The sequence below is a fragment of the Toxorhynchites rutilus genome, chromosome 2, assembly GCF_029784135.1.
Source record: "Toxorhynchites rutilus septentrionalis strain SRP chromosome 2, ASM2978413v1, whole genome shotgun sequence".
NCBI lineage: Eukaryota > Metazoa > Arthropoda > Insecta > Diptera > Culicidae > Toxorhynchites > Toxorhynchites rutilus.
In genome coordinates this window covers 334807067-334824329 of record NC_073745.1, presented here as the reverse complement: position 1 = coordinate 334824329, position 17263 = coordinate 334807067, and the positions used below count along the sequence as shown (strand labels likewise).

The 17263-nt window shown below is 38.6% G+C and overlaps 2 protein-coding genes across 8 annotated transcripts in view; both read right to left on the bottom strand.

Moving 5' to 3' along the window:
- The window catches only part of LOC129771581 (calcium-binding protein E63-1), a 236331-nt gene that overhangs the window by 61135 nt on the left and 157933 nt on the right, over window positions 1–17263 (bottom strand). For all 7 annotated transcript variants that reach the window (XM_055775369.1, XM_055775370.1, XM_055775368.1 and 4 more), the window contains one exon: window positions 4579–4722. In XM_055775369.1, coding sequence (XP_055631344.1) covers window positions 4579–4722 — 144 coding nt within the window. The remainder of the gene's footprint in view (window positions 1–4578; window positions 4723–17263) is intronic.
- LOC129771579 (epsin-1) overlaps window positions 1–17263 on the bottom strand; it is a 280095-nt gene that overhangs the window by 196712 nt on the left and 66120 nt on the right. The gene's annotated exons all lie outside the window — the stretch shown is intronic.

Sequence of the window (17263 nt, the reverse complement as noted above, 5' to 3'; positions counted from 1 at the left end):
GATTCCATATTATGATTTCCGGAATAAATTCACAGATTCCACCTTCTAGAGTTAATATTTAAGTTTCATATTCCAGATGTTTGGTCAGATTCTGGATTTTTCACCGCATATAAGGAAAACACGACGAATCTAAAGACTACAAGAATGGCGTTTCTAGATTGAAATATCTTATTATATTTTGGATGCCGGATTCGTTTCCCAGCATGTAGAATTATGATTTAAAAGATGATTCCCATTCAGAATTCTGAGTTTAGGCGCACATATCAGAACCAGATTGGAATTACATGCTCAAAATTACAACAATGGCATTACGGATGCATCATTCCAAAGCACATATTTCAGATCTTGGATTCTAGATTCCCAGATATAAATCCAGATAAGAATTTCAAACTTCAATTTAATTCTTAATTTCATTCCTTTTCATTCATTCCAAACTAAGATTTGAGATTGGACCCAAACATCAGATATCGTATTCTGGATTTTGGGTTCCACATCTTTGAGTTTTAAATTCAGAATTTGGATCCGGATTTTAGATTTAGAGTCAATTTGCCACCGCATATGAGGAAACAGTATCAATCTGAAGATTATAAATCAGTTTCATGATTGAAATACCAATTATCGCCATAGATTCACAAATATAGGTTATCAATTTATGTTTCACTTTAACTTCAGTTACTCAATGGATGGTAAACTCAGAAAAAAGAGAAATGCAACATCCAACTGAGAATTCAAATATCTTCGTCCAAAAATGGTGATTTTTGAAACCGGTCAAACCGGGAGGTAGAACAACTATGACCATAATTTCTCTTTGAAGAAATACTTTAAAAAGCATAAAAATATTTGAATAATAAAAATTTGAATAATAATTATGGTATCATTAGCAGGGTTTGGTATAGTCATAGTCAACTGAGATAGTCAGTTGACTATTTGACTGACTATATCCGTATTCAGTTGGAAATGACTTTTGGCTTCTTCACGTAGTTTCTCCGCCAAAACGACCAAACAATCAGTCGGGCGTTTGGTCGCTTCCCCCCTCTACGACTCGATTATCTCATTTCATTCTTCCCAGTCATTGAGTTTCATTGAGTTCGCTACAAGTGAGCTAGATTTTTTTGTATCGTAAACGAAAATTACTCACACGTATGAAATAGCGTGCAACGTGTGTGCGCTATTTTGCACGCTATTTACTAATACTAATGCGAGAACCTTTATAGTATACCTGATAACTGTCTAAGTTCGTTGGTTTGAGTTCACGATGGGTAGACAATAAACCCCGCCATTAATTGTGTAACTACTTTTTAGCATCTGAAATCAAGTTTTCGTTCCTCTTTATATGGACATAAAAATAAGATTGCGTGCGCCGGTAACAATTTAGTTCTTAGGTGGGTAGAAATGTGGATTGAAGCCATTTGAATGAAGAAGCAGATTTGTATTCATTAGTCCCGTCAGTTAGAATAATCACTGACTGGACCAGTTCATCAGTCATCCACACTCTCAAAGCTAGTTAATTCATTTTCCAGTCAATGCAAATTATGTTGACAGCGAATGCCGAAGTAGTGCTGGGAGGATAGTCGATATTCATTTTTCTTCTTCGAAGATTTCTAAACTTTAAGCAGGACTAACTGAATAACATTACGTCTGTGATTAGAATCAAGATTCTGAAGTTAAAGTGAGAAATAACTCTTAAACCTATGCTGTGAGATGCATAAATCTCGTCCGGACTCAAAATATAGATCTGGAATATTTGGGATCAGGAGATGAAATCAAACCTTGAAATTCATATCTCGACCTTCTTTTCAACTCTTCTCTGGATTACCCATAATCTGAAATTCGTAATTTGGATTTTGGAATCTGGAATCTCAAAACTTAAAAGAAAAGAATTATGGATGCGCAGTTGGAATCTGGATAATTGGGTGCCAATGAAAATGGTTATCTCTAATTTCAAAAAGTTACCTCATAAAAAATGTTCACCACCTCGAAAAAACACCCTATGCTAAATATTAGCTCAATCGGACTTAAGGGAGAGTGGCGCAAAGCGGTTACAGTTTGAGTTTTTTTGAGAATCGTAAAATCACCCAAAGGGGGGAGTAAAGGAAATCAGGGTTTTCGAAAAAAAATTTGATGCCAAATGTCTTAAAATTGCATGAAACGTCAAGATCTAGTGTGATCTCGAAAACTTTTTTTTGGTCAAAAATCGACACTCTGGGACTTTTTTTTCGTAATACGAAACGAAACGTATGGTTTTGGGTGCCAATAAAAAAAGTTATCTCAATTTTTTATTTGGAACTTGTTGTGAAATGTTGATTTGCACGACTATATACCCTTTGTAAAATATTAGCTCATTCAAACTTCATTTATTAGTGCCACAGATGCAAAAATTTGAGTTTATTTTGAGTTTGATTTGATATTAGCTCATTCGAACTCCATTCATTAGTGTTGCAGACGATAAAATTTGAGTTTTTTGAAAACCGTAAATTCACCGAAAATCGGGGTTTAAAAAAAAGTGTTGGTGCCAAATGTCTTAAAATTATATTACCCTTCGAGATTTCCTGTTATCTTGAAAAAAAACTTGTCAAAAAAAATATTCATTTCATTCAAAACATTAATTTTTCATTTGGTCGTTTTTCCGTCTGAAAAGCCGATTTTTGACAAAAAAAATTTTTTTAGATAACTGTAAATTTAGATGTGACATGTAACTTTAAGACATTTGGCATCAAAACCATTTTTTGAAACCCCCGATTTCCGATGATTTTACGGTTTTCAAAAAACTCAAATTTTAACGCCTGCAACACTAATAAATGAAGTTCGAATGAGCTAATATTTTGCCTAGGATATATTATCGCGCAAACCAACATTTCGCAACAAGTTCCGAATGAAAAATCGAGATAATTATTTTTATTGGCACCCAAAACCATACGTTTCGTCTCGTATTCCGTGAAAAAAAGTCCCAGAGTGTTGATTTTTGACAATTTTTTTTTAGATGACACTAGATCTCGACGTTTCAAGCAATTGTAAGACATTTGGCATCAAATTTTTGTTTTAGGAAAATCCCGATTTCCTTTACTCCCCCCTTGGGTGATTTTTCGATTTTCAAGAAACTCAAATTTTGACAGCTTTGCGCCACTCTCCCTTAAGTCCGATTGAGCTAATATTTGGCATAGGGTGTTTTTTCGAGGTGGTAAACATTTTGTATAGGGTAACTTTTAGAAATTTTAGGGTCGATTTTTTCCCATACATCCATTGGCACCCTACTGAATAACCTCTTGAAGCAAAACATAAATCTGAGATCTATAATGAGGGATCTATGAACCTCCGAAATACGGAATCTGAAATCTGGATCCATCACAAAAAGTTTGAAATCAGATAGTGTAATCAAACATTGGAACTCGTATACGAACCATTGAATCATGAGTTTTGCAATAAAAATCCGAACTCTGGAACCCATAATTTGAAAGTTTTGATTTAAAATCTTAAACTAAAATATTAACCTGAAGACGGAGCCGGGATCCTGTATTCTAATCTTCAATCATAATCGAATCTGAATAACATTACATCTGTGAATGGGATTAAAATTTTGAACAGGTAGCACGCAAAACCTTTGATCTTATTTATAGAATTATTATGAACTGACTGTGAAATGGAATTTGCAAAGTGTCATCTATGATATGATTCCGAAACCTCAATCAAAAAAATGAGATTCTGAATATCCAAGGATAAGAACTTAAAAGAAGGGGGTCTTCGTAGCCACTAGGTTTCGCGTTCGCTTACTAAGCGATCGATCGTAAGTTCAAACTCAGGGCACTCAATTGACCATCTTTGTTTTGTTATAGAATAACTACGTCTACGCAACCATCATCAGCGATGGAGATCGATCCACGGTGGAACAAAGATCGATTCATCCATACAACTGCTCTACTCTGCAATAAACATCGGGCTGCTGTTCTATAAATAACCCAACAATGATCAATATCAAGTGTCTCCGCTGTCCGGTCTGTTGAACAATGAAGGAACGGATAAAATACCCTTACGCCTAAATGGCTACAACAGTGCAATTTACCATAATGTAATGGAACAGAAAACGACCTACATAAAAACCCGGCTCTGTTACAGATAAAATGCTAATGAGCCTAATAAATAAATAAAAGGGGATAAAACAAGACCCTAAAACTTGAAAAGAAAATAAAATAAAAATTGGAAAATTTAAAAATTGAGAAATTCAATAATATTTTTTATGTTTCGATGCGCGGTAGTCTAGAAATTCTAAAGTCGGAAAATACAAAAACATATATTCTCGAAATTAAATAGACAAAAAAAAAAGATGAAGATATAAAAAATTGCTGACTATGTCAACGCTCGTATAACTGTTCTGTCCATGAATTGCTTCCAAGGAAAAATATTTTAGAACAAATATTTCTGATTCATAAATTGATACTTGAACAATTGAGCAATTCACATTTCAATTTCAACGAATTCAACAACTCACATTTCAATAGTCAATGCTCTTTCACGTCTTAATTGATCACCTGGCACAAAACACGTTGAATTACCCACTCCCCACTCCCTTCTCCCGAGACTTACCTGTTCGGCTGGCTTCCCGCAGTAAGTCGTCGATGAGTTCGTCGCGCACGTGGATGCCGAGATTCCGCAGCATAAACTGCAACTCTTCGGGCGTCACGTGGCCATCCTGATCCCTATCCAGCAGGTCGAAAGCCGTTCGCAGATCTGCAAAGGTGAACGAGAAAATCGAAAGGAGAAATTAACCCCGCAGCCAGAGGAAAAAGCTTCATCATATAATACTACTTTGTATAATACTTTGAATTGAAATCGTTTTGTGTTGAGAAGCGCAATTTTGTGCACTTCCTTTTTTTAAATTCGCGGAATAAATTTTCATACAAATCGTGTTTCAGGTAACAATTTCAAATCAAATTCATATCAACCTACTTCTGGGGCCATGGGTGGACTTATATTTCTCTGAAATATTACAAAATTTATGCGTAATAAGAAAACTTTTTTCCTTCTTCTCCCAAATGGTCAAGTCCTCTCAACAGAAAACAATCGTAAATAGAAAAAACACACTTAAAAACAATTTCCGCAAATCCATTTTTCGCCCCTTCAGTTCTAGTTCGCTCGAAAAAAAAGGTTGTTTTGTTGATGAAGTGGTTTTAAACGACGAAAGCGCGAAGCAATGATTTCGATAGCAATAAAGTTCGCATTCCATTGATGAAAACTGGAGTGTAAGCGTGAGAATTTTGCTTTGTCGAACGGCGCTTTCCAAGATACTTTACTGATTGGAAAAACGGAAAGAGTATGATGCTGATGAGGGGCGATTCTACTTTGCATAATCAAAATTCCGACCGACGCCGGTGACGATTGTGAAATCAAAGTATTGTGGAAGGATTGTCGAATCCATTTTTTTTCGATTGTTGATGAATGCTACTGAAATTAGTCTGCGTCTTATGAATTGATTTTTTCGCTCCTTGAAAAGTTTGTTTACCTAATCGTAGATTAAATAATACGCTGAGTGAGCTGTTTCTCGCAGTAAAAATTCAACGACCGGGAAAAACATTAATTGGTTTCGATGATTATTCATCCGTTATTTTTTTAAAACCCCAAAAAACACCGGGGGAAAAATTTCTGCAAATATCATTTAAATGGGTTGATAAAATTCATACTGTTAAGTATTGTCGAGCTCCCATAGGACTGCGAAGTTATCTATCATCTCTTGATCGCATTGACATTGGTAGTTATCAGGGTTGTTCCTCCCTGCCATTTCACGATTGACCCTCTCCGTCAATATCAGTGAACTTTCATAAATCGTATTTACTGCGACATTCGAAGCGGTGCAATAAAACGGATAGCTAACATTTATCATCGCATCATTACTGTCGTTATCATCATCATCATCATCATCATTATCATCCCCATTCCCAGGATTGTCACAATGGAAACCAGCGAGTAGAAATCAACGCGAAAATGAGTGGACCTCTCTCTGGGGAGGGGGAGGAAAGATATTAAAACTTTCATCCAACCGAACGAGAATATAGAGCATTTGGTTTGACGAAACGAGATATTTCGATAGCACTCGGTTTACGAAGTACCAATCTGGATTCTCCACTGCTGGATTTGAAAAAGCTCGCATCGTTTGCAAGCCGATATTTGGCCAAAATGAATCTTCTGAATTCTATGAAAATGTGTCAGACATCTGGGAAAGGAAAGGTTTCTCATTACCGTTCAATTAACACGATTCCTCACGCCCACGCTAATCACATTTGCATGGCGTCGTCCCTCCTAATTACACATCATTGTAGCACGAAATAGACCAATCAGGCCCCTAATTTAATCCTCGACACGATCGCCACCCAATAGCCACACAATCGGTATTTTTCCTCGCGCCCAGCACATACAACCAAGAGGTAGAGGAGATGTGTCTAAAACGCGCCTGCCGGGCAATTTGACCCACCTTATTTTCTCGTAAACCAGCAAGAATAGAAATGCAATGGATATAGGCAAACGTGCTAGTCAATGATAGAATCCTACCATGAAAGTTTTACATTTGTAACATGCTTTAAAAAAATAAGAAAAATAATTTTCTTTGGAAGCGATTTTCGATGTAATTTTCTACATCACTTCTATAAGGTTTTTGTTGCTTAAACCCGATTCAGAGGCGATAACCGTGGGTCATATCTATTGAGTCGTGTTCCCAGTGAATATCTCAGGTGGAGAAAATGGTAAGAAAGGATTCTTCTCTTCCTCAATTTGATATTTTCCGCATCAGCTCACCATCGGGCAGTATGGCATACCCTCGATCGGGGCAATTTGCTCGCATTCGGCCGTAAACATTCTCACGAGAGAAATAGCTTGTATGTGAGGGATGCCAGATGATTTTTGCAAATATCATTGCATGGTACGAATAAATGTCTTCAAATGTAATCATAATGAACAAAAACGAGCAAACCATCACGATATTTCTAAATCATGTTCGATAAATCACACAAACAATTGTTTTCACATACTTTGAAATGACCTCAGTATGTTTTCACAAAATTGAATGTCTTGACAACGAAAACATGTCTTCACATCTGGCATCTATATTATGTGCTCAGAGAATGCAGGAAAACAAGAGCGCGGACTGAAGAATTAATGCACGAATACTGGGAGAACACGCTCACCGGAGGAACGGTTTCTTCTCTTCGCTGGTGGGCATGAAGGAAATAGATTGATCGAATCTCCCATTCATATAAGCTGTTTCTCTGAGCTTTATAGTCTCTGAGAGAAACAACTCATGGGCATATTATACTTCTGCTGGGCCATTTAACACCGTATGATTGGAAATTTAGAATTTGAGCGCCTTACAAAATAAAATTCGTAGCACTTTTGTTATTCAGTATCTAAAATACAGAACGAGTACAGATGACTAAGGGTTAACTGATCAACGTACTGACATTGTTGTTACCTTAAATTTTGAGAGCACGGTCAAGATAAATCCATTCTCGCTTAGGGGGTGCGTATTACACATTTCTCCTATATTTCCAGCATCGTAAAAAAAGCGAAACTCAACCGGACGACACGCAATAAATAATGATTCAACATCGCACCCGCATTATGTGGCTGTGGAGGGCCCCGTAGCGGGGGTGAATCACCCGTGGGACGTAAATGAGCAAGCAAACAGTGGTACAACAAAATATAATTTATCATAACGGAAACCAGTCCCCATTGGCGGGGAGCGCTATCTGTGGGAACTAGTGTGAAGTATGCCCGGTGCGCCCGGTATACGCCTCCTCGGTGGTGCTGTTTTGTGAAAGTTCACATTTCAACAAGGATTTCGAAGGACAATTTCGGGGGTGTTTTATTTGTGTTTCGGTAGAGCGTTTCCGATGGTCCAATTTAAGTCTTGGGTATCAGAACGAATTATAATGACTTAAAACTTCTCCAGAACAAATGAGTGAACATGTTTGTTTTGTCGAGCGATGCTTGAAATTTATAAAATTGTGTAGACATTGTTTTTCTATCGCTCACTTTTCGCCATACTATTTCTGTAACAGGGTGTTATTATATGATATTGGAGAGGTGACTTCTGCCCATCAGGTTCTTACACTTACGAACTACAGTATTGTACAATAGAAACAACGCATTCGCATAATTTTTAAATAATGAAATAATGATTTCATATATTCAGACCAATTAAAATATTTCTCATATATTTTAAATTAAAGGATTATCTGGAGTGATTATAGTAAGTTGGAATTGTTAGTGCACAGTAGACAAACTTTCCCAATTAATCTCAATTTTATGCGGTCGATTAAAAATTATAGGAGGTTGTGTCCAAGATACGACCGCATTGTTGACGTAGAACTACGCTGTTACTTTATATAAGTCGCTTGTTTATACCTTCGGATATTATTCTATAATGCTGTGAAATTTTAGAAACAACTGCTTAGTAGAACAATCTCTGAAATGATTTTTTCATTGTAGAATCAGTTGACGATAATTGATTGATGATTCATTCTTGTCCTCGCAAAACAATCGTATGTCGCAATTTATTTCATGTCAATGCATTGAAAATTGACTCGAAGGCTATTCCGGTGGCCTTTTTCGAAATTGACAAAGACACGGCTACATTCGATTATATACATGTTGCAGCAGAACCATTATTCCATATCTCATAACTACATCTATATATCTTTGGCACCGCATGTAAACAAAAACAATGGCAACACTTGCAAGTATCAAATATCATGCTACATGTTATTTAGTATTGCCTCAAAGGAATCGCACCTCTAGATATCGTTCGTACAAACTAATCGTAAACTAAGCGCCAAACAAGCGTTCACCGTAGCATGCATACAGAGCCATACATTGGTGGCTTGAAACTACTAGCAATATAAACATTTCTCATCATTTTGCGCTATTCTCAAAAGAAACGCTTCTGTTAATATTACTGGCCTCGAAAAGAGTTGCATTACTTTCTCATGCTCGAGAGAAGCGCAGAAGTCACCCTTGAGGGGAGGAAGTTTTGCTACTGGCAAGCAAAAACTAATCACATACAAAATTCCAGAACATTTACTTTCTTGATAACTAAACAAGAGAAATAAACTCTTTCTGTTTATAACAACCTCGAAAACAGTAGCAATGCTTCATTATGATCAATATTAGCGAAAATGCAATCCTAGTTGAAGGCAGTTTTGCGACTGGCACGCGAACCCAAATAACTTATAACAATCACAGTAAGACATTCAAGACGCTTGGTATTCCTAAATAATTTTTTGGTGCACAACCTTAACGTCTGCTTCGCCATAACGTCAGTTTAATGCGTTGATGTATTCTCAAAGGCACCAACGAAGTCCTTATGAAGACGGAAAATAAACAATGTTAACTTCTTGGAAAAAGACTGAATTATGCCACACAGCTTGTACTATGCTGTAACACCCATCGATGCGAATTCGCTGATGAGTTTGTCAAGAGCGACCGCCTCCACCACCAGCGGGGGGAGCTTGATTTTGGTTGCTGCCTGGGCGTTTACATTTTCGACCGACGCGCCGAAATCGCCTACTTCGCTGTTGTTCGGTGCGGTGTCACATTCGCGAAGGCTCGGTTCAGTGCGAGCGCTTTTCACTGCACCAACACCGCGTGCATCATTAGATGACGCTTACCTCGTAATTTTATTGCAATGCGTTCGTTTTTTGCAGGGCTCGAGCCTGCCTTCCTCTTCTTCTTGCTCATCGCACACTACACGAAGCGTCCAATTTATGACGCGGAAAGAAAAACACACGATACGAATAACGCGAAAAACGAACAGAAAAATCAAACGACGATTTCCAAGTTGGATTACCACTGGAGGGGTCCAATCTTATATCGAAGCGCAGTGAAAGCAAAGTTAACTGGATTACTCAACAATCCGATGCCGAATGAAAGTTTGCCTCAGCGAGATCCACTGTTTATACTCTAGGCAAGTATTCCCCTTCATTCTTCTTCTTTTCCTTTGTTCACGGAGACTTTAAATCCTACGATTTCTCCTCCGTTGGTCGTCGATAAATTGCTCGTTATTGATAGCTCTGTTCGGGAAAGCACACAAATGGACAGAACAAATGTATGGGAAAATAGAAACACTTAAAGTTTTCATGAATTTTAACCATTTACTAACCAGGGAATTCTAATGTATGGCATATTAAACAAATCTTACGGAATTTCCGATTCGTTTAGTATGTAAATCGCCAAAATCCGTTAGCGGAAAAATAGTTATTAACGTTAACTTTATTTCATAAAAACGTGACCTATTTTCTGATTTGACACCCTTAATGAAAGACGTAGTTCTACGTCAAAAAACTATGTGGCGTCCTCTTCAGACGCCACCCTCTACAAGAGCAAAACAAGAGGGTTGGGTTCACCGACTTGATTTCCATTCGTTACTGATGATCCTCGACTTTAATTTGACGGAAGTCGAACAGAACTTTCTTTGTAGAATCGGCTCTTCCGTTTTCGATGCGGAGGATACGCTATGTTGTTGCGTTCTGACGTTGCGATGAGACGAATGTGCTGCCTGTGGGGAACAGTGTAGCCTCCGTTTAATAAGTCGGTATAAGCCCTGCGTTCGCACTTGGTTTAAATTCGAAATTAATTACCTATTAAATGATAGCCGACACACAACCTAACTACTCTATCTAAGAACACCACACACGATTGACTAAAGGGTGTGTCACATCAAATTGCATCACGGAAAAAACGCTGTAGAAATTTTATTTTTAGGAATTATATCTTCAGCTTTCGCTTATAATCAGATAAGAGTGTATAGATCACGTTGGCCATGCTTCACTGTCAATTTTTCGTAAATTTGGAAAAATGTTGTCGAACGAAAAAGAGCGTTGGGTTCGGTAAGATGCTAGGAATCGTCCAATCCACGGTCAGCAGAGTACTAAAACGATACTTCGAGAACCTAACCATCGACCGGAAGGTGAAGAACGGCAAAAATGGATGCTCCGTCAGTGAAAAAGATCACAAGCGCGTAGTTAAGCAGTTTAGACGTGATCCGAGAAGTTCGGTTCGGGATGTCGCCAATAAGCTGAATTTGTCAAGTTCATTCGCCCAGCGGACCAAGCAGCGGGAGGGCCTGCGTACATACAAGGTTCAGAAGGCTCCTAACCGCGACGAAAGGCAAAATATGGTGGGGAAGACGCCCGGAAGCACGAAAGCTGTACACCGAAATGCTGACGAAGCCGCATTGCCTGGTAATGGACGACGAAACCTACGTCAAAGCGGACTTTCGTCAGCTGCCGGGCCTGTTGTTCTTCTCCGCAGAGGACAAATTCAGCGTTCCGGAGGAGATTCGCAAGCAGAAACTATCCAAGTTTGCCAAAAAGTACATGGTGTGGCAAGCGATCTGCTCTTGCGGAAAGCGGAGCGCCCCCTTCGTGATGACCGGCACGGTAAACGAGCAGGTTTACCTTAAGGAGTGCCTACAGAAGCGCTTACTACCACTATTGAAGCAGCACGAGGGCCCGACCATCTTCTGGCCGGATCTCGCTTCGTGCCACTATTAAAAGGACGTGTTGGAGTGGTACGAAGCCAACAGGGTCACCTTCGTGCCAAAGGAAATGAACCCGCCCAACGCGCCGGAGCTTCGCCCAATAGAGAAATATTGGGCGATTATGAAACAGACCCTCCGGAAGAACCCAAAAGTTGTCAAATCGGAGGCGGACTTCAAGAGAAAATGGATTTCTGCTAAAAAAAAACTACAACCTGACGTTGTACAGAACCTTATGGACGGGGTAAAGAGGAAGGTGCGAGCAAACGGGCTTGGGCTCGATGTATGAATAAAAAGAAAATGCCAAAAGTTGTTTAATAGTTTTTATTTTACTGTCTAAAATTTTCAAAAGGATCGGTCTACTGGGCGAATTTCTACAGCGTTTTTTCCGTGATGCAATTTGATGTGACACACCCTTTATTATCCATATTATATATATATATATATATATATATATATATATATATATATATATATATATATATATATATATATATATATATATATATATATATATATATATATATATATATATATAAGTTACCGTCAATTCCAAACGGCAACACCAGCCATGCACCAGCTCGAACAACCTAAACAGCGGCATCATCACTTTTGGCCAAACGTCCCATCTTCACTGAAATAACATATTCAACGTAGACACCACAACACGAATCAGCATAACAGGCAACGGTACGCAACTCGAGAATGTAGGTATCAAATTCCCTTCGGCTCATTGAGTAGGCATAAATCATAAGTCATGTAAACTGGAAGCGATAATAAAGTTAGTCTTAATCTTACAGTGAACAAGTGTAGTTCTTTTTTAAAAACGCTCTCCTTTAATTTAAAAACGTAAGTGGCGCAGTCGTGCGGATTGCGGTTTTAGTTAGAAGTTCGCGTGTGTGACCGAATCGACGGCTTATCGATTGTAGTGGCACCCCAAGGACAACTAACAAAACCAAGCGATCAGAACCAGCGAAGGAATATCGCAAAAATTAAGGTAAGCAAAAAAAGACTAGGTATAGTGATTTAATATTAAGTGATTTAATAACGAATAAAAAGGTGAATTTTTATAACCGGTACCAAGTGAAATACTTTATAAAAAGATATTTTAATTTCCTAGAGACTAGGTGTAGTGATTTAATATTTAGTGATTTAATAACGAATAAAAAGGTGAATTTTTATAACCGGTACCAAGTAAAATACTTTTTTAAACAAGGAAATTTTAATTTCCAAAATTAAGCGATTTAGGAATTTCAATCGAGGCCGAGACATGGCAGAGAACCAGCTCGAACTTCTCCAAGCGAGTTTGGAACAACTGGCCAGCCGTCTGGCCGAGAAGGATGAGCAGATCGCTCAATTACAAATCCAAGCAGCGCAAGGTGAGCGAAATGCTCAATCACTTGCCGCCCAACTGGCTGCCAACAGGCAAGCGAACCCCGTGCAGGTGATTCAACTGCCGGAGCAAAGAACGGAATCGATACTAAAATCGTTACAGACGCCCCAAATTATTCGGGATCTTCCGTGTTTCGACGGAAACCCGTTAAAATTAAACTCATTTTTAAAGGGGATTGATAATATAATCCCTCTGCTGAATGAGGCACAGAATACTAACGTCTATAGAGTGTGGATTCAAGCGATCCGCACAAAAGTAATTGGGGACGCTGACAACGTACTCGAACTATACGGCACCAACCTAACGTGGGCCGAGATAAAACAAACCCTAATCACACATTACAGCGACAGGCGTGACGAGGTCTCCCTCACCAGAGACCTCTTCAAATTGAACCAAATCGGAAACGTGGAAGAATTTTACTCCAAGGTATCGCACATCGTTTCACTGCTCACAAATAATCTGAGCATAACAGAACAAAATGCAGCCGTGAAACAAGCAAAGAAAGAATTTTTCCAGGACATAGGGCTAAAAGTTTTCCTCGCTGGCTTAAGAGAGCCGCTAGGACCAATCATTAGAGCCCAATGCCCCACTACAATGAAAGACGCTCTCCGACTTTGTATGGAGGAGCAAAACTATAATTATGTAAAATCATATAAACCAATGCTACCACCGAAACCATTTAATCATCCAAGAGCTCCTATTCCTCCAAACATACCTACCCGGCCAGTGAATCCTTTTAAATTTTCAGCACCATACAATGGTCCTGTGAACGTACCCCGTTTTCCACCGAACCCCAAACCAATCAATTGGCAACCTAATTTCTCTCCAAACCCAATTCAGAGACCCCCAATTTTCAGAAATAATTTCACCCAGCAACCAAACCCTAATTTTCCCCGCAATCAGTTTGGACAAAACCATCAAAATAATTTTCCCAAACCAGTCCCTATGGAGGTGGATCACTCGATCCGAAGTAGGAACGTAAATTACATGAATAGAAACAATAATAACCATTTTAAACCACGCCAGAATTTAAATCCTTTTCACCCAAGTCCCAACTATCATTTCGAACATTGTGAAGAAACATATTTGCCCGATTATGGACATGCTGAAAATGACAATTATGCCTTAGCGAAGGTTGAGGGAAATTACCCAGACTATGACCCCCATAACAACATCTATTCAGAAAATGATCCAAACATTTTCGGAGGAAACATCGAAACCAATGAGACATCTGAGAACACAGAAGGAAATGTAGATGATTTAAATTTTCAACCGGATTCAGACAGTTCAAACGGGAGATAACAAATTTTATCCCATATGTAAAATTAAACACGAAAATAGGAGAGATGAAATTTTTGATAGACAGTGGCGCTAACAAAAATTACATCAATCCTGCGAAAATTGCAAATCTAAAAATTTCCAAACTAAATCATTCTTTCGTCAGAAATATCAACGGCACCCATTCCATTAGCGAATCCGTTGAATTTTCTCCCTTCGATGGAAAACCTCCCATCACATTCTTTTTGTTCAAATTTCATCCCTACTTTGACGGACTTATTGGCTATCAAACATTGACTGAACTTGAAGCCGACATAATCACTTCTTCTAACACACTTAAATTTCCAGACTATACCATCCAGATGAGTAGGAAATATCCTAATTCCTACGACATCAACTTGAATGCAAATGAAGAGGTTCCTATAAAACTTCCAATAGACATACAGAACGGTGACTTCTATATTCCAGAACTTTACTCCTTAACAAACGACGTGAATATCCTTCCAGGACTCTATCGATCAACCGATAATAAAGCTACTGTCATGATTAGAAATACTAGCCATTGTCCGGTGAAAGTTAATTCAAACAGACCTATTTTTTCCGAATTAAACAATTTTGACGAAGTCTCACCTCCTGATTCAATGAATAATAACCCTCAAGAACTGCTGAAACAAATCCGCTCAGACCACCTAAACTCAGAAGAACGCCAAAATCTGTTCAAAATAATAAAGAAATACAGCGATATATTTCATCAAGAAGGACTAAACTTGACCTTCACAAGTGCTATTAAACACGAAATTAACACCAAAGATGAAATACCGGTACACTCAAAATCCTATAGATACCCTTATTGCCATAAAGCTGAAGTGCAACAGCAAATAAGCAAAATGCTCGATCAGGGTATTATTCGTCACTCGAGCAGCCCTTGGTCTTCCCCGGTGTGGATTGTCCCCAAGAAAGAGGACGCATCAGGGAAGCGAAAATGGCGTCTAGTGATAGACTATAGAAAATTGAACCAAAAGACTATCGAAGACAAGTACCCTATACCCAATATAAATGAAATATTGGACAAACTGGGACGTTGTCACTATTTCTCTACATTGGACTTAGCTAGTGGGTTTCACCAAATTGAAATTCAAGATCGGGACATACCAAAAACCGCCTTCAGCGTGGAGCATGGGCACTATGAATTCCTTAGGATGCCATTTGGTCTTCGGAATGCTCCATCCACGTTTCAACGCGTGATGGATAATGTCCTTAGAGATTATATTGGCACCATATGCCTTGTGTATATGGATGACATTATAATTTTCTCCACCAGTCTTCAAGAACACATTGAAAGCCTTTGTAAAATTTTCGATAGACTTAAAAGATTTAACATGAAACTTCAGTTGGACAAAAGCGAATTCTTGAAAAAAGAAGTTGCTTTCCTGGGTCATATTGTGACTCCAGAGGGCGTTAAGCCTAATCCCAATAAAATACAAACAATAAAAGAGTGGCCTTTACCTAAGAATGAGAAACAACTCCGTGGGTTCCTCGGCGTGTTAGGATATTATAGAAAGTTCATTAGAGACTTTGCGAAAATCGCAAAGCCCCTAACAAACTGTTTGAGGAAAGGTGAGGAAGTCCATCATTCAGAGGAATTTATTGAAGCTTTTCACAAATGCAAAAATATATTAACAAGTAGCGACATACTGCAATACCCCGACTTTACACGAGACTTCATCTTAACCACAGACGCCTCTAACCACGCGATTGGAGCCGTATTATCCCAAGGCATAATAGGTCGAGACAAACCAGTAGCGTTCGCCTCGAGAACTCTAACCAAATCCGAAGAAAATCTCTCAACGATCGAAAAGGAATTACTAGCCATTTGGTGGGGCTGTAAATACTTTCGACCATATTTATTTGGCCGCAAATTCACACTATACACTGACCACCAGCCCTTGACTTACGGTTTAAATTTGAAAACCCCCAACAGTAAATTGATCCGCTGGAGATTAGATCTTGAAGAATACGACTATGACATTAAATACCGACCAGGCAAACAAAACACTGTTGCCGACTCCCTATCTCGGATTCCCCTAGAGATCAATCTCAACGAAGACACAGATAATAACGAAGACGAAAACGATACCGACGACGCAACCGTTCATTCGGCAGACACGGATGACTCGGAATTCATACCTATGACACTAAAACCACTGAATGCATTTTCAAATCAAATAGTTTTAAAAATTGGACAGACAGACAGTGAAGAAGTCGAAGAGATTTTTCCACGCGTGTTCAGAAAAACGATAACAAAATTACATTTCGGAGTTCCGACCCTTCTAAGAATACTACGTGATTACACAAATCCAAAAAAATTAAATTGCATCAATTGTCCAGAGACCGTCCTACCTTCTCTTCAAATAGTCTACAAAAACTATTTTAGCCGAAATAAAACTTTTAGAATGAGAATATCCCAAATCACCTTAGAAGACGTCACTACCGAAGAACGCCAGAACGAAATCATACGAGGACAACACGATTTCGCCCACAGAGGTATTCAGGAAAATCTTCAGCAAATCTCTCGAACATACTATTTCCCTAGCATGAAAAGAAAAATCAGAACGTACATAAGATTATGCGATCAATGCAATAAAGCCAAATATGATAGAGCACCTTACAAAATCAAACTAGGACAGACCCCCATCCCAAAACGGCCACTAGAGATTATCCATGTGGACATATTCATATCTCAACCGGATATGTTCTTATCCATTGTAGATAAATTCTCTAGGTTCGGAGTTTTAGTAAGTATCAAGTCCAGAACAATACAAGATATAAGAAGAGCCCTTCTGAAGTTCTTTAGCACTCATGGGAAACCTCAACTTATTGTATGCGATAACGAGCCATCCATGAGATCTATTGAGGTTCGAGGACTCCTCGATGACCTAGGCATACAAATATATTTTACACCGACAAATCATAGCGAGACCAACGGAATAGTGGAAAGATTCCACAGTACACTCGCCGAGATTTATCGTTGTAATAGGCATAAGTATGAATCACTATCCAACAAAGAATTATAC